The 25,657-nt window shown below is 41.5% G+C and overlaps 1 protein-coding gene across 1 annotated transcript in view; it reads right to left on the reverse strand.

Moving 5' to 3' along the window:
* Positions 1-3,372: 3,372 nt before the first annotated feature.
* The window catches only part of PYGO1 (pygopus family PHD finger 1), a 50,755-nt gene continuing 28,470 nt past the window's right edge, over positions 3,373-25,657 (reverse strand). The window contains exons 2-3 of the mRNA XM_073618767.1: positions 10,156-10,241; positions 3,373-7,203 (exon numbers count right to left, since the gene is read on the reverse strand). Coding sequence (XP_073474868.1) covers positions 6,148-7,203; positions 10,156-10,241 — 1,142 coding nt within the window. The 3' untranslated portion in view covers positions 3,373-6,147. The remainder of the gene's footprint in view (positions 7,204-10,155; positions 10,242-25,657) is intronic.

Raw genomic sequence — 25,657 nt, forward strand, 5'->3', positions numbered from 1 at the left:
ATTGTCACCCTGTCTGCCTTCGCAGGCTCCAGCTGTTTGAATTGCTGAGCTGCAATGACATCACTCCCACACATGCGAGCCGCGGCTGTGCTCTGAAGGGACAGCATGCGCAGGTAACATTTCACCAGCCTCAGAAATAGTGAATATCTCTCCTTACCGATGCACGTTTAGGAGATATTCCTTGTACCTACAGGTAGGCTTTATTACCTGTAGGTACAAGTTAGCAAGCGGTATTTACTACCCTTTAAAAATTTGTAAACAGGTCAATGGATTTATTTAACAAGATATATTTGCTTGACATATACAAAACAGTGTGTAGCATTGTTTATAAAGTGCATTGGGAAAGTATTCACAGCGCTTCACTTTTTCCACATTTTGTTATGTTACAGCCTTATTCCAAAATGGATTCAAATTCATTAAATTTTCCTCAAAATTCTACAAATACCCCATAGTGAAAGAAGTGTTTGAAATCTTTGAAAATGTATTAAAAAAACAAAAAAAAAAACAAAAAAAAAAAAAACAAACATTCACATGTACATAAGTATTCACAGCCTTTGCTCAATACTTTGTTGAAGCACCTTTGGCAACAATTACAGCCTCCAATCTTTTTCAGTATGATGCTACAAGCTTGGCACACATATTTTTGAGCAGTTTCAACCATTCTTCTTTGCAGGATCTCTCAAGCTCCATCAGGTTGGATGGGGAGCGTTCGATGCACAGCCATTTTTCAGATCTCTCCAGAGATGTTCAATTGGGTTCAAGTCTGGGCCACTCAAGGACATTCACAGACTTTTCCCATAGCCACTCCTTTGTTATCTTGGCTGTGTGCTTAGGGTAGTTTGTCCTGTTGGAAGATGAACCTTCGCCACCAGTCTGAGGTCCAGAGCGCTCTGGAGCAGGTTTTCATCAAGGATGTATCTGTACCTTGCTGCATTCATCTTTCCCTCAATCCTGACTAGTCTCCCAGTTCCTGCTGCTGAAAAACATCCCCACAGCAGGATGCTGCCAGCACCATGCTTCATTGTAGGGATGGTATTGGCCAAGTAATGAGCGGTGCCTGGTTTCCTCCAGACATGATGCTTCCCATTCAAGCCAAAAAGAGTTCAATCTTTATTTCATCAGACCAGAGAATTTTGTTTCTCATGTTCTGAGTCCTTCAGGTGACTTTTGGTAAATTCCATGGGGGCTGTCATGTGCCTTCTACTGAGGAGTGGCTTCTTTCTGGCCACTCTACCATACAGATCTGATTGGTGAAGTGCTGCAGAGATAGTGGTTCTTCTGGAAGGTTCTCCTCTCTGCACAGAGAAACGCTGGAGCTGTCAGAGTGACCACTCTGACTAAGTCACCTCTCTGACTAAGGCCCTTCTCCCCCGATCACTCAGTTTGGCAAGGCGGCTCACTCTAGGAAGAGTCCTGGTGGTTCCAAACTTCTTCCATTTACAGATGATGGAGGCCACTGTGCTCATTGGGACCTTCAAAGCTGCAGAAGTTTTCTGTACCCTTCCCCAGAGCTATGCCTCAATACAATCCTGTCTTGGAGGTCTATAGACCTCCAATTCCTTGGACTTAATGGCTTGCTTTGTGCTCTGACATGTACTGTTATCTGTGGGACCTTATATAGACGGGTGTGTGCCTTTCCAAATCATGTCCAATAAACTGAATTTACCACAGGTAGATGCCAATCAAGTTGTAGAAACATCTCAAGGATGATCAAGGGAAATAGGATACACCTGAGATCAATTTTGAGTGTCATGGCAAAGGCTGTAAATACTTGTGTTTTTTTTTTAATTTTTAGTACATTTGCAAAGATTTCAAACATGCTGGGGTATTGTTTGTAGAATTGGAGGAAAAATGAATTGAATCCATTTTGGAATAAAGGCTGTAACGCAACAAAATGTGGAAAAAGTGAAGCGCTGTGAATACTTTCCAGATACACTGAAGAGTCTGATTTGACTACAACAAAGACGACCACAGCTGGACCAGTCTCTTTATCAGAAAGGGCTCGTGCACATCAGAATACAGTGTGGGAAACCCACGCTCTGTACTCATTTCCTGCATCATGTTCAAAACACATTAGGTGCGTGATCTGCTGCAGGTGTTAATGTATTCTTAACACCCTAAGAAAAGATCTCAAATGCAGTTTGCCTGCACCAGAACACATGGTCCTGCAACATCATGCAATCCGGTGCAGGGTTTTTGAAAAGTAATGCATGCACTACTTTTAGTGTAATCCAGTGCAATTTCAGCCCATTTAAGTGAAGAGGCTGAAAATCACACCGCACAGGATCAAAGACTGAATTCCTATGTGATTCAGCTGTGAACCTGAAAGGGCAGGGAGTGAAATATCTACAAGTCTTCAAAAGCTGCAAAGCTCTTTATGCGGCAACTCAAACACGTACAGTACTTGTTTACTGTTTCTCAGTGAGGTGAAAGAAGAGTCAGCTGAGTCGCACAGAGATTTTCCAAGAAGTATCAAAATGTCTGTAGGAAAAAAAAAAGTGCAAGTTTTACGTAAAAACATTCCAAAGTGTATAATGCTTATAACTAGTTATTAGTGTAGTTATATTCCCGGTGTTGTTAGTTTGCCTTACCTTGTAATGATGGGCTCACATGTTGTGGCTGCAGTTTGTAGGGTCATGACTGATCCATTCTCCCATCTCCATGTATTAAATTCAGCTTGCTTGCCCCTTAGGGACAGGTCACACAGTTTCCAATGCATGCCTTGCAATTTCCTTTCTGTAGCATCACTAATCTGGGAGTGCTAATGTGCAGAAATGCTGCATGGTGAGCTCTCTGTTAAACACTCAGCCTGTTTGTTTTAGATCTGTCACCTGCAGAGCAATGGACTGAGAGATCCAGGGATATGTTGTTTCTTTACTGGAAATGTCAGTTCTCACACTAGAGATAGACCATGCAAAAACCCATGCAGTGCAATCTGGCATGCCTGGTATTTGAATACAATCAATTTTTTTTTTTTTTTTGAACAGGTCATATGAACTTGCTCTGTGCAGTGGTCTTGCAGAGCTGCCCTGATCCTCTTCTGAGGTAACTTGCTGGTATTCCTGGCTCCTCCCTTCTGCAGCGTTGTGCAAATCAAATCGCTGGATCGAGATGGGGCTCAGGTGAGTGGGGGGGCTGCTGCACAGGTGTTTTTTTTTTTTACCTTCATGCATAGAAGGTAAAAACCTAGAGCCTTTAGAACCACTTATTTACTCCACTACAGGCTGTGCATACTGGGCAACAAATGACACCATAAAAATACACAATCAAGATTTTTTTTTTTTTTTTTACTGCAAAAAACACAAAAAGGTGGGAGGTAGGAAGTTTCAAAATGTCTTTAAAAAAAAAAAAAAAAATTACATGGAGATGTGATGCAGTTTGAAAAAGTTTTTATTGTTGATCAAAATTGGAAAGTAAATAAGCCTTCTCATTGTCACTCATATGATACATCATTTCATCTCCTTGCCACATATGTATTACTCCATTACCGGTGACCTTTAGGAGTACAGTATGAACAATGATTGCTTCAAAATTATAAAAAGTGAATTAAAACACGCTAATCTCATAAGCCACTGTGTACATTATGTCTAGGCGTACGTTCAGAACGCTGGCTCAAAAGCTCTATTCCTGCAGGGTTTTACAGTATTAGTACAATTTTCTGAAATGTCCAAATGAAAAGGATCCTAATGCATTATCTGATGATGCCCGACAACCACAACTAAAGTAATTTATATACAGTAGCAGTGACACAGATACAGGCATCCCCTTTCCTGCATGCAGCCCAATCCTGAAGTGGACATTTTTGAAATGGGGATAAATTCTTTGGATGAGCCACAAGCTGGTCATTCGTTTGCCTTCAGACTGGGAAGAGGAAAAAAAAAAAAAAAAAAAGAAGAAGAGGGAAGGAAGAGCCAACAAAAGGATTTCTACTTACTAGTCTGTCTTTGTGTCATTTCTTTCAGAGAACTTAAGCTCCAATCTTACAGAATGTTCTGGTAAAAATCAGCTTTGCAAATGTGGACAGACTGACAAAAGGATGTTATTCCACAAATATCAATTCAGTACTGGGACTGTACATATCAGTAACTAATGACCACTCTGCCTTACTCCAAGCCAGGCTTGGATCTCACACAATTCGCTGGGAATTAATGACAGCAAGGCTGTACATCACCAACAAAACCCACCTTGTAAAGTGCCAAGAGTTAAATTAGGCCCAGTCACATCTGGCATTTTGGGGTCTCCGGCAGAATCATTGTGATTCTGCTACCAATCCCAAATCGCACTGCAATAGTGGCAAAACACACCACTCGTGTTTGGGTGCCATCCATTTTTAATGGCACCTACATGCAGTGCCGTTTTGCCACAGCGGTCGCGTGATAAATCACAGAAAACCTCATCACACAAAGCTTGTCACCCAAAAGAAGCTCCTGCTCCTTTTTAGGCAGCAAGCTTCATGTGATGTGGTTTGCTGTGATCTATCGTGCAACAATTGCAGCAAAACTGCACAATGATTCGGTGTTAAAAAATGAGTGGCACCCAAACATGCATGGTGCGTTTTGCCACTACTGCAATTTGGGATTGTGAGGAGAATCAAAGGGATTCTATCCTAGTTCCCAAAACCCCAGATGTGAACAGGGAATTACAGAATCAGATCTATATATATATATACACAAAATGCTGTGGACTTGTGACTTAAAAAGACCTGATGTGTTTTACACTATATTAAATTTGGACATCTGCTCAGAAACCAACTTTAAACACATTCCATCTTTGACTATGCAATCATCCAGATATGGGCATAAAGGTGCATATTCCAGTCCAACTCGGAAATTCAGAAGTATGATTGTGGTGTTTTATCAACCTGAAAGACCAAACCTGTGGTAAGTAAAAACCAACATGCGCATCGAAGAACAAACGCATGATCAGACTTTCAAAAAGTTTGTATTTGCATAAGCAGATGTGTGTGCACCCTGGGAGGTCTGGACAGAACACCATGCGGTAGGCAGTGGCACCTCAAGATATCTCCCCCCATCCCCCCCCATTAATTTGTGTTACTTTAAAGAGCTTTTATAACTAAGGGTTTGCTCTAAGCAACAAATATTAACGTTGCTCTGTATTTATCTATATACAATAAGTACCCTTCTAGATATTTGGTCTTTATTGCATATAGGGGGTTATTTACAAAAGGCAAATCCACTTTGCACTACAAGTGCACTAAATGTGCACTTGGAAGTGCAGTCACTGTAAGGGGAACATGCAAGCAAAATAACAAAAAACAGCATTTTAGCTTGCACATGACTGGATGATAAAATCAGCAGAGCTTTACCCAATTTCAGATCCACCCCTCAGATTAACAGCGACTGCACTTTCAAGTGCACTTGCAGTGCAAAGTGGATTTGCCTTTTGTAAATAACCCACAGTCTGTTCAAAATTACACTTTTGTAATTTATTGGCAGGCTTGATTTTTTGTGAAGTTGGTTACAGTACATCTTGAAAAAAGGCACTTATTTTGGAAATATAGGCGATGCTGCTATATAAACCAGTTTCACAAATTCTATCTAAAAATCAAGAAGTTAAAATTCAAAGTGCCATTTTGTTTTTTTTATAAATATTCAAGACTTTTCCTTGTTTTACTCAGAACTCACATTCAAAAGGGATTGTGTACTAAGTGCCACTCTTAAAAAATATACAATCTCTAGTATTAACCTTCTGCATAACAATATCATTCCCATCAACATAAAGGTAGTTTTTCAGTAGAATATAACCAAGTTCCTTTGAGGTCTATGTGTTTGAACTGTCTTTGTAAGCAGCCCTCTAATAAAAAGGAAAATCCATTTAGTGCAATAGAACTCCAAAAATTTGGAGAAAACCCCAAATGTCAAATTGGAAATTTTCATGAATTTGATACAATAGATTGCGCTTCTGTTCTTCGGCATGGAAAAAAAAAAAAAAAAAAAAAAAGTAGCAAGCACCGTAGCAATGATTAATCTTAAACTACTGCTGATGGAGCAGTTTTTGCAATGTTAGGAACAGCCTGTAGCTTTAGGTTCACAGGTTTACAGCACACTATACAGGAGTTGATTACCTTGTACCAGTCTTGCTTATTGGAAGAGAATAATGAAAAAATAAAAGGGTTGAGGACTTGATCTACTTTTTTGTGCGCACCAGCTGAATATCTTTCTTTGACATACAGGAATCACAGCCCCAAATAGCGGAGGGTTCTGCACGAAGTAGAGCATAGGCCATCTCTGTCATACCTGTACATGTTGTGTGAAACCACTTCCGACAGGAGGCTTCACACATTATTGCATCCGCAACATTTACTTCGACAGAACATATGCCACATGGGTGCAAGTTATCTGTGGACAAAGTACCGCAAAAGTCAGAATGGAGAAGCCACCTATTGCATTTCTCGCTAGGGGTTACATCTGTCTTTGCCAGTCTGGAAAGTGCTGGCCTGTTACGCATTCCATTAATCTGGACACAATCAGAAAGGTCTACTACATCAGCTTGAAAATTTTCTGGATCCCTAATATTGTTTGGACTGGATATAGGGTGAGAGGGTATATCCAGATTTAGCTTGTCATGAAGTCCAGCAGATCTCAAATTGTTATTGGATACAAGAACTGAACCTTGGTTGGAGCCGGGTATTCTTGATGGCATAAAGTGTGGTTGGGCAGGATTAAATGAACTATTGCTGTCAATTTGAAAGACATTCATTTTAACACCTTGGGGCCTGTAAGAAGCAAGCTGAAAGTCATTTCTTGGAGCAGAATTTAGACTCATCATGCGATGGAGGTCTTCATCATTCTGGTTTGCTCTAAAGTGCTGTCCAGGCATTGTGATAGTTTGTCCTAACCCACTGTAAAAAAATGACTCGCTTTCAAAACTAGATTTCTCTTGCGCCCCCAAATTAAAGGGAAAGGATTTCCCCATCACCCTTAGGTCTTTTGTAAAAGGTGGTGGCTGATCTCTTAACATCTGGTTGCCAACATTTCGGGAAGGCCTTTTTGGTGAGGTATTTGGAGGCATCCTGAAAGTATTAAATCTTTCAATGTTGGAATATCCAAGTTTACCAAAATAAGTGTAATCTGAAACAGGAAGTATACTATAGTCATCATCGAATGGATTGCTGGCGATGAGGTGATCCGAGCTTGTATTTGTTGGGGGAGCAAACTCGGATTGGGGAGGAAGTGAGGAACCCTAAAGACAAAAAATAAATATAAATCAAACAAGTGAAATAAACAAAAAAGTGTTTGGGTTCTAGAAATTATACCAATGTAAGCACCTGGGCTAAGCCAGGAGGTCGGCAACCCACTGATCGCAAGCCACCCATCAATAATGGGCAGGTGACAAGTAGATTGCGTCCCTTCCGTGCCAACCCCCGAAACCTGGATAGGAGTGGGAACGGCATTTACTGGAAATGATCCCCTGCAGTTTCCTCCTGCAGCAGCTTAAAAATTAGTTTCTCCTTTCCCTCCCACTGGGAGTTTACTATGCTTCAGTTTGTGAACTAACAGGGAGACTGGGTAGGGCTCTGCCTATTCATTCATTCTGTGCAGCTGAGGCCGCAGAGATGTAGATTGAGGACTGTGTCCTCAATCAATCACTTTTACAAGTGAGACATTGGGGTCTGTTTAGACCCGATACTTCACCAAAGCCTCCCAAAAACTGAAATAAAAACAAACACACTGACACCATCCACATATCACCCACTGCCCTAAGGTAGGCAAAGTTTATGATTTTTTTTTTTTTTTTATAGTGACATTTGTATTATATTTTTTCCCTACCATTTAGTTAGGCCTTGCTAGTTAATTTCTTTAAAAAAAAAAAAAAAAAAAAAAAAAAAAAAAAAAAGCAATGAACCCTGTTGATCTTTGATATTGCTCAGGTAGATCTCCACCTTTCAAAGGTTACCTACCCCTGTGTTAGGCCATAATGCAGCTTTAACTATTTAGCTTCTGTGATAACTACATGATTACGTGTTCCTGACAAATCATTCAATGCAATGTGCTTACTTCATATTAAATTCAATTTTGTCAACGATATCATCAATATGAGAAAATAGAAGGCGTGGATAATAAAAGGTTAAAAGTTCAGTGAGTTCACTGAAAAGAACAGATCACTCTCAAATATTTAGAACGGCAATTAAATAAACTATTCATGTCCCTATCGGATCTCAAAGGAAGAAAAAAAAGACTCACACTCCAAATGAACCACCATGTACAAATTTTTGTTACACTGGCAATCCACCTGAGCTTCCATGCTGAGGTTTCACTCAATACACGCTTAGTCGTAAAGAGCCGACATGCAGAGGAAATGCAAAAAAGTGTTTCATTGGCACTCAAAATAGTAGGGATGCCAGCGTAAGAGAAACTAATCCAGTGAGCAATAATCACTAACTTGAAACCGCAGCTCGCCATAGCCGATTGTAGTATGGATGTATACATGTAAAAGCCTCAGTCAATGCTGCCCTTAAGGCCATGCCCCCTGATATGATTAAGCCCAGGGGGTGGGCGAAACCTAGGGGTGGATATCCATATTAAGATTGTCTATGACGAGCAATGGTTTCAAGATAAAATGCTTAATTCTGCTTAAAGCCAAAATTAAAAAATAAAAAACTAACTAAAAAAGGACGTGAAATCGTCCGACAGGGTCACAAGTTCTGTTGACAACTAGGGATTTCCTCTCACTTAGTCTTGACTATGGGACAGGAAGTGGGGGGGGGGGGGGAACCGACAGACCCCCTCCTCTGCTCTAATACCTTTCTTCATTCTCTTCGCTTACATGATTGATACACCGCTTGTCATAAGATACACTAGAATATCAAAAGAATGGGGACACCTGCCTTTACATACATGAACTTTATTGGCATCCCAGTCTTAGTCCATAGGGTTCAATATTGAGTTGGCCCACCCTTTGCAGCTATAACAGCTTCAACTCTTCTGGGAAGGCTGCCCACAAGGTTTAGAAGTGTGTCTATGGGAAGGTTTGACTATTCTTCCAGAAGCACATTTGTGAGGCCAGACATGGATGTTGGACTAGAAGGCCTGGCTCAGTCTCCGCTCGAATTCACCCCAAAAGGTTCCATCGGGATGAGATCAGGACTCTGTGCAGGCCAGTCAAGTTCCTCCTCCCCAAACCTGCTCATCCAGGTCTTTATGGACCTTGCTTTGTGCACTGTGCCAAATAATTTGGTGGAGGGGGTGAGTATCAGGAAGCAGTCCATTGATCTGGTGTGGGAAAGGGGCCTACAAGTGAGAGATACACTATATTTTCAAAAGTATTGGGACGCCTGCCTGGTAATATAGTGTATGTGTATAGTAAATAATTAATACCGTTCGGTTAAAGTGATTATAAAGTCTTTTTTTTTTTTTAAACATGTTATACTTACCTCCTCTGTGCAGTGGTTTTGCACAGGGCAGCCTGGATCCTCCTCTTCTCTGGATATTGCATCTGGAGATCGTATCCTTCCTTATTATCTATTGGAGGTGGATGAATAGGAGCCCCATTATTGACAGTCTCCCTTGTTCCCTCAGTGTAAGGAAGGGACTTACACACACACAAATTTCATTCCAAAAACATTTTTTCTTTTTACAAATGAACTACTCTATAGGGGAGTGATCAGGGATTTTACGTGCAACAGCAAGCATAGCTCAGCGTGCATTCCCGGCACACTGCAGCTAGCAGCTCCTGTGCACATATGCATCATCCCTTGCCAGCCAATTAAGAGGCCATAAAGCCGGCACCCTAGTCTGGGGAGAAGATGACAGCAGTTGGCGAAGGCTGTAACTTTTGCACAGACTAAGGTGAACGCGAGTATCTTTTGGAGCATAGTTTTGCTTTACAGACCAGGACTGTCTGCCCCCACGGGCTCCAGTAAGGGAATGGACTATAAGAAACCGAATTCTCTTAGAGGGCAGCTACCTTTAGGGGAGCGTGGAAAGAAGAAAATGTCAAACCAAAAAACCATGCGGGGAGTACAGCTGAGATACTCAACTCATACCATGTAGGCAGGCAATACATTTTATTCTGCAAGGGCCCTATGCTAAGGGAGGCAGAATCAAACAAACATACTCAGAGGAAAGACTACCTGAATCGGGCTAAACGTTTTCAGAAATTAGACTTATGGCTGATACTTAAAGTAGCATATACCTGTCCACTGGCCTTGCGCTTCTTCTTCTCAGGACATCCCAGTTGTGGAACTGATCTCATTAATCCATCCAATCCTCCAACATCACCTGTCAAATAGAGGTCACATACATGATCTTTATACAAAACAATATATAACATCTAACATCTGTTGTAGCACTTGGTTCAACCATGTGAGTTCAAAAAAAAAAAAAAAAAAAAACCCTCACAGCAACACTATGTCTGACAACTGTTATAGTGTGTTTAATAGAGCTGCGCAATGAATCGTTAAAAAAAATTGTGATCTCGCTTCAACCCCCCTGACGATCTCTATTGCAGAGTTTACTAATTCTTTCATATAACAAGTGGAGAGACTCATCTGCTCACTCAGCTGTCAAAAGAAAACATTCGGGCACTCTGCCAAGTTTTTAACATGAAACATTGTAACTAACTCTTCCTTCTTAGATCAAAAGGGATAAACTTCTCTGTGTAAAGAAAAAATCCAGGCAGTCTGCCAAGTTTTTAACAACCTGTAAATGCAGGAAGTTTAACCACTTAAAAGTCAAAATCTTTTTCTGACACTTGTTTAACCATCTCAATACAGTGCACGTTCACTCCCTTCCCTGCCCAAGCCATTTTTCAACGCTGTCACATTTTGAATGACAATCGTGCGGTCATGCAAAATTGTACCCAAATGAAACTTATTATTTTTTCCCCACAAAGATTTTTTTTAGTGGTGTTTGATCACCTCTGCGGTTTTTATTTTTTTGCGCTATAAACAAAAAAAAAAAAAAAAAAAAAAAAAGAGTGACAAGTTTGAAAATATATTATAATATATAATTTATTTATTTTTTTGCTATAAATAAATATCCAATTTTTTTTCCTCAGTTTAGGCCGATATGTATTCTATATATTTTTGGTAAAAAAAAAAAAAAAAAAAAAAAAAAAATCAAAAAAATTATATATTGCAATAAGCATATATTGATTGGTTTGCGCAAAAGTTACGTCTACAAAATGGGGATAGATTTATAGCATTTTTATTATTTTTTTAACTAGTAATGTCGGCGATCTGTGATTTTTATCGTGACTGCGATATTGTGGCGGACATATCGGACACATTTTTGGGATCATTCACATTTACACAGCGATCCGTGCTATAAAAATGCACTGATTACTGTATAAATGTGACAGTCAGGGAAGGGGTTAACATTAGGGGGTGATCGAGGGGTTAATTATATGTTCCTAGGGAGTGTTTCTAACTGAAGAGGGAGGGGACTCACAAGGGGAGGAGACCGATCGGTGTTGCTCTATACCAGTGATGGCAAACCTTTTGAGCCCGAGTGCCCAAACAGCGACACAAAACCAACTTATTTCAAAAGTACCAACATGGAATTAAAACTACTAGCGGTTCTGTACAGAGGATGGGACTGATCATCCCTCTGAATGAGCCCTAAGGGACCAAAAATGTATGATTCTGCCCAGAAAAAACCTTTTCTGCTTTTTCAAATGAGTGCGTTGCGCTCAGAATACAGGGATCAGACATTCGGTGCGCTCAGAATACAGGGATTGGGGGGTGATGTGAAGGCCAATAGAGGACACTGCTATGGGGATGGCCCTTCCTAAAGCTGTGTCCTCTGTCCTCCGGTGCCCGAGGCGGTCCGTTTTTGACCAGCGGCGATCGGAGATGAGGGGGAGACCATCCGTTCGTGGTCCCCCCCTCGCGATCGCCGCCGGCCAATCAAATCATTCCTCTGCTGCTGTATGCTAAACAGCAGCAAAGGAAATGATGTCATCTCTCCTCGGCTCGGTATTTTTCGTTGCGGCGCCGAGGAAAGAAGACTGCAATGTGAGTGTAACACTACACACACACACACACACACACACACACACAGTAGAACATGCCAGGCACACAAAAACACCCCCCTTTACCCCTTGATCCCCCCCTAATCCCCCCCGTCACACTGACACCAAGCAGTTTTTTTTTTTTCTGATTACTGCATGGTGTCAGTTTGTGACAGTGTGGTAGGGCAGTTAGTGTTAGCCCCCTTTAGGTCTAGGGTACCCCCTAATAAAGTTTTAACCCCTTGATCACCCCCCGTCGCCAGTGTCACTAAGCGATCATTTTTCTGATCGCTGTATTAGCGTCACTGGTGACGCTAGTTAGGGAGGTAAATATTTAGGTTCGCCGTCAGCATTTTATAGCGACAGGGACCCCCATATACTACCCAATAAATGTTTTAACCCCTTGATTGCCCCCTAGTTAACCCTTTCACCACTGATCACCATATAAATGTTACGGGTGATGCTGGTTAGTTAGTTTATTTTTTATAGTGTCAGGACACCCGCCGTTTATTACGAATAAAGGTTTAGCCCCCTGATCGCCCGGCGGTGATATGCGTCACCGCAGGCAGCGTCAGATTAGCGCCAGTACCGCTAACACCCACGCACGGTACACCTCCCTTAGTGGTATAGTATCTGATCGGATCAATATCTGATCAGATCTATACTAGCGTCCCCAGCAGTTTAGGGTTCCCAAAAACGCAGTGTTAGTGGGATCAGCCCAGATACCTGCTAGCACCTGCGTTTTGCCCCTCCGCCCAGCCCACCCAAGTGCAGTATCGATCACTGTCACTTACAAAACACTAAACGCATAACTGCAGCGTTCGCAGAGTCAGGCCTGATCCCTGTGATCGCTAACAGTTTTTTTGGTAGCGTTTTGGTGAACTGGCAAGCACCAGCGGCCTAGTACACCCCGGTCGTAGTCAAACCAGCACTGCAGTAACACTTGGTGACGTGGCGAGTCCCATAAGTGCAGTTCAAGCTGGTGAGGTGGCAAGCTCAAGTAGTGTCCCGCTGCCACCAAGAAGAAGACAAACACAGGCCCGTCGTGCCCATAATGCCCTTCCTGCTGCATTCGCCAATCCTAATAATTGGGAACCCACCACTTCTGCAGTGCCCGTACTTCCCCCATTCACATCCCCAACCAAATGCAGTCGGCTGCATGAGAGGCATTTTCTTTATGTCCTCCCGAGTACCCTTACCCAACGAACCCCCCCCAAAAAAGATGTTGTGTCTGCAGCAAGCACAGATATAGGCGTGACACCCGCTATTATTGTCCCTCCTGTCCTGACAATCCTGGTCTTTGCATTGGTGAATGTTTTGAACGCTACCATTCACTAGTTGAGTATTAGGGTAGGGTACAGCATTGCACAGACTAGGCACACTTTCACAGGGTCTCCCAAGATGCCATCGCATTTTGAGGACCCGAACCTGGAACCAGTTACAGTTATAAAAGTTAGTTACAAAAAAAAAAAAAAAAAAAAGTAAAAAAAAAAAAAAAAATTTATATATAAAATAAAAAAAAAAAAAATAGTTGTTTTATTGTTCTCTCTCTAATCTCTCTCTATTGTTCTGCTCTTTACTGTATTCTATTCTGCAATGTTTTATTGTTATTATGTTTTATCATGTTTGCTTTTCAGGTATGTAATTTTTTATACTTTACCGTTTACTGTGTTTTATTGTTAACCATTTTTTTGTCTTCAGGTACGCTATTCACGACTGAGTGGTTATACCAGAATGATGCCTGCAGGTTAAGGTATCATCCTTTTCAGCCAGCGGTCGGCTTTCATGTAAAAGCAATCCTAGCTGCTAATTAGCCTCTAGACTGCTTTTACAAGCAGTGGGAGGGAATGCCCCCCCTCCCCCACCGTCTTCCGTGTTTTTCTCTGGCTCTGTCTCAACAGGGAACTTGAGAATGCAGCCGGTGATTCAGCCAGCTGACCATAGAGCTGATCAGAGACCAGAGTGGCTCCAAACATCTCTATGGCCTAAGAAACCGGAAGCTACCAGCATTTCACGACTTAGATTTCGCCGGAAGTAAACAGCGCCATTGGGAAATTGGGAAAGCATTTTATCACACCGATCTTGGTGTGGTCAGATGCTTTGAGGGCAGAGGAGAGATCTAGGGTCTAATAGACCCCATTTTTTTTTTTTGAAAAAAATAAAGAGTACCGGTCACTACCTATTGCGATCATAGGGGATATTTACATTCCCTGAGATAACAATAAAAATAATTAAAAAAAAAAAAAAAAAAAAAAAAAAAAGCAGCACCCCTGTCCCCCCCTGCTCTTGCGAAAAGGCGAACGCAAGCGTCAGTCTGGCGTCAAATGTAAACAGCAATTGCACCATGCATGTGAGGTGTCACCGCAAATGTCAGATCGAGGGCAGTAATTTTAGCAGTAGACCTCCTCTGTAAATCTAAAGTGGTAACCTGTAAAGGCTTTTAAAACGGTATCTAGTTTGTTGCCACTGTGCGCAATTTTAAAGCATGTCATGTTTGGTATCCATGTACTCGGCCTAAGATCATCTTTTTTTATTTCATCAAACATTTGGGCAATATAGTGTGTTTTAGTGCATTAAAATTTTAAAAAGTGTGTTTTTTCCCAAAAAAATGCGTTTGAAAAATCGCTGCGCAAATACCGTGTGAAAAAAAAAAAAAAAAAAAATGAAACACCCACCAATTTTTAATCTGTAGGGCATTTGCTTTAAAAAAAATATATATAATGTTTGTTGGTTCAAAGTAATTTTCTTGCAAAAAAAAAATAATTTTTTCATGTAAACAAAAAGTGCCAGAAAGGGCTTTGTCTTCAAGTGGTTAGAAGAGTGGGTGATGTGTGACATAAGCTTCTAAATGTTGTGCATAAAATGCCAGGACAGTTCAAAACCCCCCCAAATGACCCCATTTTGGAAAGTAGACACCCCAAGCTATTTGCTAAGAGTCATGTCGAGTCCATGGAATATTTTATATTGTGACACAAGTTGCGGGAAAGAGAAAATTTTTTTTTCTTTTTTTGCACAAAGTTGTCACTAAATGATATATTGCTCAAACATGCCATGGAAATATGTGAAATTACACCCCAAAATACATTCTGTTGCTTCTCCTGAGTACGGGGATACCACGTGTGAGACTTTTTGGGAGCCTAGCCGCGTACGGGACCCCAAAAACCAAGCACCGCCTTCAGGCTTTCTAAGGGTGTAAATTTTTGATTTCACGCTTCACTGCCTATCACAGTTTCGGAGGCCATGGAATGCCCAGGTGGCACAAAACCCCCCCAAATGAACCTATTTTGGAAAGTAGACACCCCAAGCTATTTGCTGAGAGGTATAGTGAGTATTTTGCAGACCTCACTTTTTGTCAAAGTTTTGAAAATTGAAAAAAAAAAAAAAAAAAAAAATGTTTCCGGTCTTTCTTAATTTTCAAAAACAAATGAGAGCTGCAAAATACTCACCATGCCTCTCAGCAAATAGCTTGGGGTGTCTACTTTCCAAAATGAGGTCATTTGGGGGGTTTTGTGCCACCTGGGCATTCCATGGCCTCCGAAACTGTGATAGGCAGTGAAGAGTGAAATCAAAAATTTACACCCTTAGAAATCCTAAAGGTGATTGGTTTTCGGGGCCCCGTACGCGGCTAGGCTCCCAAAAAAGTCCCACACATGTGGTATCCCCATACTCAGGAGAAGCAGCTAAATGTATTTTGGGGTGCAATTCCACATATGCCCATGGCCTGTGTGAGCAATATATCATTTAGTGACAACTTTGTGCAAAAAAAAAAAAAAAAAAAAAAAAAAATTGTCACTTTCCCGCAACTTGTGTCAAAATATAAGATATTCCATAGACTCAACATGCCTCTCAGAAAATATTTTGGGGCTTCTACTTTCCAAAATGGGGTCATTGGGGGGGGGGGGGGTTGTGCCATATGGGTATTTTATGGCCTTCAAAACTGTGATAGGTAGTGAGGAGTGAAATCAAAGATTTACGCCCTTAGAAATCCTGAAGGCGGTGCTTGGTTTTCGGGGCCCCGTACGCGGCTAGGCTCCCAAAAAGTCCCACACAGTATCCCCATACTCAGGAGAAGCAGCTGAATGTATTTTGGGGTGCAATTCCACATAGGCCAATGGCCTGTGTGAGCAATATATCATTTAGTGACAACTTTTTGTAAATTTTTTTTTTTTTTTGTCATTATTCAATCACTTGGGACAAAAAAAATAAATATTCAATGGGCTCAACATGCCTCTCAGCAATTTCCTTGGGGTGTCTACTTTCCAAAATGGGGTCATTTGGGGGGGGGGGGGGGGGGGTTGTACTGCCCTGCCATTTTAGCACCTCAAGAAATGACATAGGCAGTCATAAACTGAAAGCTGTGTAAATTCCAGAAAATGTACCCTAGTCTGTAGACGCTATAACTTTTGCGCAAACCAATAAATATACGCTTATTGACTTTTTTTTTTTACCAAAGACATGTGGCCGAATACATTTTGGCCTAAATGTATGACTAAATTGAGTTTATTGGATTTTTTTTATAACAAAACAGTAGAAAATATATTTTTTTTCAAAATTTTCGTTTTTTTTTCCGTTTATAGTGCAATAAATAAAAAAAAAAAAACGGTAGAGGTGATCAAATGCCATCAAAAGAAAGCTCTATTTGTGGGAAGAAAAGGACGCAAATTTCGTTTGGGTACAGCATTGCATGACCGCGTAATTAGCAGTTAAAGCGACGCAGTGCCAAATTGGAAAAAGTCCTCTGGTCCTTAGGCAGCATAATGGTCCGGGGCTGAAGTGGTTAAAAAAAGAAAAAAAAAAAAAATTAAATATCACATGGTCCTAAGTATTCAGACCCTTTGCTCAGTATTTAGTAGAAGCACCCTTTTGATCTAATACAGCCATGAGTCTTTTTGGGAAAGATGCAACAAGTTTTTCACACCTGGATTTGGGGATCCTCTGCCATTCCTCCTTGCAGATCCTCTCCAGTTCTGTCAGGTTGGATGGTAAACATTGGTGGACAGCCATTTTTAGGTCTCTCCAGAGATGCTCAATTGGGTTTAAGTCGGGGCTCTGGCTGGACCATTCAAGAACAGTCACGGAGCTGTTGTGAAGCCACTCCTTCGTTATTTTAGCTGTGTGCTTAGGGTCATTGTCTTGTTGGAAGGTAAACCTTCGGCCCAGTCTGAGGTCCTGAGCACTCTGGACAAAGGTTTTCATCCAGGATATCCCTGTACTTGGCCACATTCATCTTTCCCTCGATTGCAACCAGTCATCCAGTCCCTGCAGCTGAAAAACACCCCCACAGCATGATGCTGCCACCACCATGCTTCACTGTGGGGACTGTATTGGACAGGTGATGAGCAGTGCCTGGTTTTCTCCACACATACAGCTTAGAATTAAGGCCAAAAAGTTCTATTTGGTCTCGTCAGACCAAAGAATCTTATTTCTCACCATCTTGGAGTCCTTCAGGTGTTTTCTAGCAAACTCCATGCAGGCTTTTATGTGTCTTTCACTGAGGAGAGGCTTCAGTCTGGCCACTCTGCCATAAGGCCCGACTGGTGGAGGGCTGCAGTGATGGTTGACTTTCTACAACTTTCTCTCATCTCCCGACTGTATCTCTGGAGCTCAGCCACAGCGATATCTGGGTTCTTCTTTACCTCTCTCACCAAGGCTCTTCTCCTCCGATAGCTCAGTTTGGCTGGACGGCTAGCTCTAGGAAGGGTTTCGGTCGTCCCAAACGTCTTCCATTTAAGGATTATGGAGGCCACTGTGCTCTTAGGAACCTTAAGTGCAGCAGCGATTTTTTTGTAACCTTGGCCAGATCTACGCCTTGCGTAGAGCTGTCTGGGCTCTTCAGGCATTTCCTTTGACCTCATGATTCTCATTTGCTCTGACATGTACTGTGAGCTGTAAGGTCTTATATAGACAGGTGTGTGGCTTTCCTAATCAACTCCAATCAGTATAATCAAACAGCTGGACTCAAATAAAAAGGTATAGAACCATCTCAAGGATGATCAGAAGAAATGGACAATACCTGAGTTAAATATATGGGTGTCACAGCAAAGGGTCTGAATACCTAGGACCATATGATATTTCAGTTTCAGAATGTCAACAATTCTGTGTTTTTCTGTCAATATGGAGTGCTGTGTGTACATTAATGAGGAAAAAAATGAACTTAAAATGATTTTAGCAAATGGCTGCAATATAACAAAGAGTGAAAAATTTAAGGGGGTCTGAATACGATAGATATAGATATACACACACACACACACACACACACATTTCATTTAGAAACTAATAAGGAAGTACATAGTGCCAAAACTTATTTTATTTTGGACAGTGCTAGGATGGGTTGGAACATCTGTCAGGTTATGGAAGCCGGTCTATGCTGGAGAGCTCTATTTGTCCTGGTGATCTATGTCACCTGCACAGAATGTAATGGGAAATTCTAAATGTTACGATTGTCACAACAGGAAAGGAGGGTGAATCTTTCAGCTGGGGTACTTGTCCAGATTTCAACCAACTTTTGTCCTTGTCGCAGAAAGTGAAGAAAAAAATATCCAAAATGAGACTTTAGCAAAAACAAAAAATAAATAAAATTCTCCCTGCAAATTCATGTCATAATGTGCTAGTTTGAACATGTATCTGTAGTCCTGCCCGAGAGTGGCATTGTTGCTCCTCCATTGACATAGTACAGTGAATGAGTGCTGCCACCCAAAGACACAAGGTATATTGCAGACAGGACCACCAGGTGAAAGTAAAAAGGTAAAAGACTGAATAAAAAGAAAAAGCTAATGCAGCCACCAAGACTGGTAAACTCCAATATATTAAAGCCCAATTAAACTTTCAGCTTAACCGCTTCCGGACCAGCCGCCGCAGTTTTACGGAGGCTGGCTCCCTTGCGCGAAATCACGTTACTGTACGCGAGGTCCGGATAGCAGGCGCTGCACAGCGGGGGTGCTGATACTCGTGGCCGACGGTCATGATGACCACCGGCCACAAGCGATCGCGAGCAGGAGACACAGAACAGGGATGAGTGTGTGTAAACACACACTTCCCTGTTCTAACAGGCGTGGCAGATCGTGTGTTCCCATTAGCTAGAAACCACGATCCGTCACTTCCTCTAGTTAGTTCCCTCCCCCTTCAGTTAGAATCACCTCCCAGGGAACATAGTTAACCCCTTCACCGCCCCCTAGTGTTAACCCCTTCTCTGCCAGTGACATTTTTAATCGCACTGATCGCTGTATTAATGCCAATGGTTCCAAAAAGGTGTCAAAATTGTCCTATGTGTCCACCATAATGTCGCAGTCACGGAAAAAAAATAAAAAAAAAAAAAATTAAAAAAATAATATTCGCAGATCACCGCCATTACTAGTTAAAAAAAATAAATAACTCTATCCCCTCTTTTGTAGACACTAACTTTTGTGCAAACCAATCAATATAGGCTTATTGCGATTTTTTTTTTTTTTTTTACCAAAAATATGTAGAATATATATTGGCCTAAACTGAGGAAAAAAATTTTTATATATTTTTGGGGGATATTTATTATAGCAAAAAGTAAAAAATAATGTGTTTTTTTTTCAAAATTGCCGCTTTTGTTTATAGCGCAAAAATAAAACCGCAGGAGGCGATCAAATACCAAAAGAAAGCTCTATTTGTGGGGGGGGGGGGGGGGTGTCACTTTTGTTTGGGTACAACGTCACACGACAGCGCAATTGTCAGTTAAAGCGCAGTGCCGATTCACTAAAACGTGCTCTGGTCAGGAAAGGGTCAATTCTTCTGGGGCTGAAGCGGTTAAAGTGTATCTATGGTCAACATTAATCATATACTCCTCTTAATTTCAGTTATTTCTTGCTTACGCCCATTAATCCCTTCATGACCGAGGGTAAAACAAACCTCAACATCCAGAACAAATTTTGACATATATTCGTAAAACTTTACATACCACAATGACCTGTGTATCCGGTTGTACTCTACCTTGATTTTTTCCAGGACTAAAAATCAGGCTTTCATTTGGTGGTAAATGGTAACATACCTTACGGTTTTGTTTATTATCAAAAAGGAAAAAAAAAAAAAAAAATCTCTTCAAGTATAGCTGTATATTTCTTGCCATTACCATACCCCAGTACTGTACCAAACAACCCAAAATACATTCTCCTGATGATCACAGTGTTGCCACATGTGTATGTTAGTGGTTTGTACCTGTAGTACACCACAGAAACAATAGTGCGCTTTTTTTTTTTTTTTTAACCACCTGACATCCGGCCGTAGCCGAATGACTGCTACAGCGCGGATGTCAATTCCCGGGAGGCCGTCATATGACGGCCTCCCCTTTCCACGCTCCCTGTGCGTGCTCACGAGCGCGCAGCGGGGAAATTCTGTGTTGGCCGTGTCACTTGGACACAGCCAATCACAGATCGCTGTAAATGGCCAATCACAGCGGCCATTTACAGCGCGATCGCCATGGCCAATGAGCGATGATCTCAAATGTAAACATTTGAGATCATCTCTCATTGCCGGCTCTCTCTCCTCACACAGAGACAGTGTGTGAGGAGAGAGAGCTTCTGCCAGCGATCTGTGAGTTACAAAAACACTTATACAGCGCCTACTGTGCCAATCGGTGCCCACCTGTGCCAATCGGTGCCCACCTGTCTGCCCAGCGGTGATCAGTGTCCAGCTGCACATCTGCACAATCAGTGCCCACCTGTGCCAATCAGTGACCACCTCAGTGCCCACCTCATCAGTGCACATCTGTTCCACCTCATCAGTGCAGGCTTAGCAACCATGTCCAAAAGAAGCTTTTCCGCCGAGGCGGCGTACCAAACACTGTCCCAGGCCAACGAGAGCAACGGGGAGCTCTCTTTTTCGGATTCCCTTTCCGACTCCGATTCTGAGTCGGACATAAATTATGAGCCAGCCCTCAGTAGTGGAACACTGAGTGACTCAGGAGGAAGATATTCGGCCCGCCAAACGAAGGCATTCTGGTGGGGAGGCAGTGCCATCCACCAGCACCGCAGTGCCATCCACCAGCACCGCAGTGCCTCGGCAAGAAAGGCCAAGGACCCATGCCAGCCTTCCCTATGCCCTGCAGAACCCCTTGTGGCTTCCTCCTAATTCAGGAGAAGCCAACATTCCCCCTTTCACTGCCCAGCCAGGAGTCCAGGTGAACACAGAGAATTTTTCCCCAATAGATTTTTTTAATTTAATTTTTACCGAGGACATGCTGTCAAATATTGTGGCCCAGTGCAACCTTTATGCACAGCAATTAATTTTGAATAATCCAACATCCTACTATGCCCGTCCCTTTGAGTGGAGAGACCTAACGGTAGAGGAGTTGAAGGTTTTTTTTAGGGCTCACATTTAATATGGGACTCAAAAAAAAAAAAAAAAAAAAAAAAAAAAAACACTTTGCTGTCCTATTGGTCAACCCACCCCCTCCACCACATGCCAGTATTATTGCCAGAAACAGATCCCTCATGATATTGAGGTTTCTTCATTTCAATGACAATACCCAGTGCCCTCCCCGAAATGACCCAAACTAAGACAGACTTTTCAAAATTCGGCCACTTTTAAATTTTTCTGCACTATTCCCCCTGCTGTTTACACCGGACCAAAACATATGTGTGGATGAGTTCCTTGTTAAGTTTAGTGGCAGGCTTAAAATAAAACAATATATTCCCAGTAAAAGGGCCCGCTATAGGGTGAAGGTATACAAAATGTGACCGAGTCACAGGTCATTTGTATGCCTTCAAAGTCTACGAAGGGAAGGACACCCAGCTGCAACCCCCTAATTGCCCAGACTACTTGGGATCAAGCGGGAAAATTTTTGGGACCTCACATACCCCTACTGGAGAAAGGCTACCACCTGTATGTAGACAACTTCTACACATCTCTGCCCCTGTTCTACAACCTTCATCGGAAGAAGACACCAGCATGTGGTACCGTAAAAAAGAACCGGAAAGGCTTTCCTCAAAGTCTGGTCAATAAGAAATTGAGAAAAGGAGAAACGGCAAGTCTACGAAACGAGATTTTGGCAGTGAAGTGGAGAGACAAAAGAGATGTGTACATGTTGTCTTCAATCCACGATGATACCTTCATGGAAATCCCCAGAAGAAATGGCCCCATACAGAAACCTAAAGGCATCTATGATTATAATTTGTTTATGGGGGGAGTCGACTTGAATGACCAGATGCTGGAACCGTACCTTGCTACAAGACGGACATACCATTGGTATAAGAAAGTCACAATTTATTTTTTTCATTTGGCCATCTACAATTCATATGTCATTTATCGTAACTCCACCCAAAACCCCAAACACTTCCTTGGCTACCAAGAGGAAGTTTTCACTGCCCTTACATTCCCGAACAGCCCCCCAGAAAATATCCGATCAGATGTTCTAAGTCAACTCTCCGAACGCCACTTTCCCGATAAGATCCCTAACAAACGAACAGGCCAACGACGGCAAAAAAAATGTAAGGTGTGTACCAGAGCAGGATTCAGAAGAGACATCTTTTTATTGTGCACAATGTCCTTCTGAACCAGGCCTCTGCGTAGGTGAATGTTTTCGTAGTTACCATACGTCACTAAAATTATTAGTGAAGTATGGTAAACGTAAGCCTCTGTTCCTGCAATTTACCCTCACACCCCTTATGCCACTGCCTCCCCTGTAACTGACCCTGGCTTGTTATTTGACCACGCTTCTGCCTAACGATTCTGTACATACCTCTGCCTGATCTGGAACTGACCCTGGACTGTTTGACCACGATATTTGCCTGCCTCTTGGACTGATCTTGTACCCTGATACTGGACTAGTGGGATTCAACACAGGGGTCTCACATATGTGAGGGGCTCCAGAATTGTTTTTCTGGATGAAGAAAGAAAGAAAATTTTTTTTGTTTTCTCAATCCTAGATTAGGGTCTGGAGACTCGGAGGCTTCAAAGAGATTTGGGTGGGAGAAGCCTCTACCCCTGTCCCCATTCTGTCCTGAACCAGGCCCTACTTCTGCCTGTAGGACTTACTGCCGTCATGCCTCTGCCTGTCGCACTGACCACACCACATGGACCTGCCTACTACCAGGACCAATATTTTTGGCACTGCGGACAATCTCTGCCTGCACTTACCCTGGACTTTATATGGACAGTAACCCTGCCTGCTGCCTGGACAATTGTGTTCGCCGCTGCTGACCAAGTCCCTGCCTGCTGCCTGGACCAGTGCCATCCTCCTGTGTACAACTGCGCTACTACAACCACAGGTAATCTTTTGTTTACGCTTTGCTCAGCATAATGTATTTTGGAGTGTAATTCTTGGTATGTGCATGCTATGTGTCCCTGGAACACCTGACGGTGTTCCTTGCATGTTGGATCTCTGTATGTGGCCAGGTTGTGTAGAAGTCTCACACATGTGGTATCGCCATACTCAGGAGGAGTAGTAGAATGTATTTTGAGGTGTCATTTTTGCTATCCAAATGCTATGTGTTGGAAATATCTTATAAAAACGGACAACTTTGTGTAAAAAAAAAAAAAAAAAAAAAAAAAAAGGCGTTCATTTTTTTTTCCACATTTTTCAAAAACTTCTGGAAAAAAAAAAATGAACCGTTCAAAAAAGACTCATTATGCCTCATAGATTATACGTTGGGGTGTTAGCTTTCCAAAATGGGGTCATTTTGTGGGTGTTTCCATTGTCCTGGTGCTCCAGGGCCTTCAAAAGTGTAATAGGTGGTTGAGAAATGTGATGTGTAATTTATGCTCCTAGAACACCTGATGGTGCTCCATGCATGTTGGGCCTCTGTATGTGGCCAGGCAGTGAAAAAGTCCCACACATGTGGTATCGTAATACTCAGGAGTAGCAGAATGTATTTTGGGGTGTCATTTGTGGTATACACGTGCCATGTGAGAGAAATAAGCTATTACAATGACAATTTTGTGTGTGGGGGGAACAAAAAACTAAATTTTGCAAAGAATTGTGGGAAAAAAAAAATACAACTTCAAATAACTCACCATGCCTCTAACTAAATACATTGAAATGTCTACTTTCCAAAAAGGGGTTATTTGGGGGGCATTTGTACTTTCCTGGCTTGTTAGGGTCTCAGGAAATGAGATAGGCCACCAGTACATCAGATGTGATAATTTTTTTATGATTTGCACCATAGCTTGTAGACTCAAACTTTCACACAGACCAAATAATTTCCACAAATTTTTGGTTATTTTTACCAAAGATATGTAGCAGTATAAATTGTGGCCAAAATTTATGAAGAAAAATTATGAATTTGCAAAATTTTATTACAGAAATTAGGAAAAATTCGTTTTTTTTTTTCAAAATTCAGTCTTTTTTCATTTATAGCACAAAAAATAAAAAACCCAGAGGTGATCAAATACCACCAAAATAAAGCTCTATTTGTATGAAAAAAAGGACAAAAAAAATCATTTGGGTACAGTGTTGCATGACTGAGTAATTGTCATTCAAAGTGTAAGAGCACTGAAAGCTGAAAAATTGGTCTGGATAGGAGGGGGGTTTAAGTGCCTAGTAAGCAAGTAATTAAACAAGCAATATATCTAAACCACAAAAAGAGAGGAGGGACCTCTGTGTCCCATGATGTACTCCAAGAAAAGGATTTTACAGGTAAGCGGTTATAAAAATCCTATTTTCTTTATCGTACATCATGGGACACAGAGCCCAAGTAATAACTTAATGGGATATCCCATAGCAATGCTATTTGAGGGGAGGGAGAGACAACCCGTAGGGCACCCCCTGACCTGAGGACCTATACTGCTGCCTGCAGCACACTGTGCCCGAAGGCGATATCCTCATACCTCCTTACATTCACTTGATAAAATTGTGAATGCATGCACTGATGACCAAGTTGCGGCCTTACAGATCTGAGCCATGGAGGCCTGCTGATGCACTGCCCAAGAAGCACTAACCGACCTGGTAGAGTGCGCCTTAACGTGAAAAGGTGGAATCATAAGTTTAAATTACAACTTGCCAAATCCATTTAGCGACAGTGGATTTTGCCGCTGCCTGTCCCTTCTTAGGACCCTCTGGCAGAATAAATAAGACATCAGTCTTACGAATCTGAGCAGTTGCCTTTAAATAGATTTTCACTGCTCTCACCACATGTAGTGACTTTTCTTCCCTGGAACATGGTTTTGGGAAAAAAAAAAAAAAATGATGGCAGGACAATATCTTGGTTTAGGTGAAAACCTGAAAGCACTTTTGGCAAAAAGCCTGGATGGGGGCGTAACAACCTTCTGTCCTCATGAATAATCAAATATGACCCTTTACAAGAAAAGCAGCCAACTCTGAAACCCTCCTTGCTGAGGATATAGCAACCAAAAATACCAGCTTCCTAGTCAGAAGGACTAAGGGAATATGCTGTATCGGTTCAAATGGCTGTTTTTGTAAATTAAAATTGCATTTGCGCTAGGAAAAAAAAAAAAAAAAAAAAAAAAAAAAAAAATTATATATACACACACATATATATATATATATATATATATATATATATATATATATATATATATATATATATATATATATATATATATATATATATATATATATATATATATATATATATATATATATATATATATATATAGTGCTTAACCATCAAAAGGGAATATATTCAGAAATCTATTATAATCCGTGTAACATTAATGTTGTGATACAACTCATAAGGTGCAACATGTGAAAAATATTAAAATA

This window comes from Aquarana catesbeiana, linkage group LG03 (assembly GCF_042186555.1).
Source record: "Aquarana catesbeiana isolate 2022-GZ linkage group LG03, ASM4218655v1, whole genome shotgun sequence".
Lineage (NCBI taxonomy): Eukaryota > Metazoa > Chordata > Amphibia > Anura > Ranidae > Aquarana > Aquarana catesbeiana.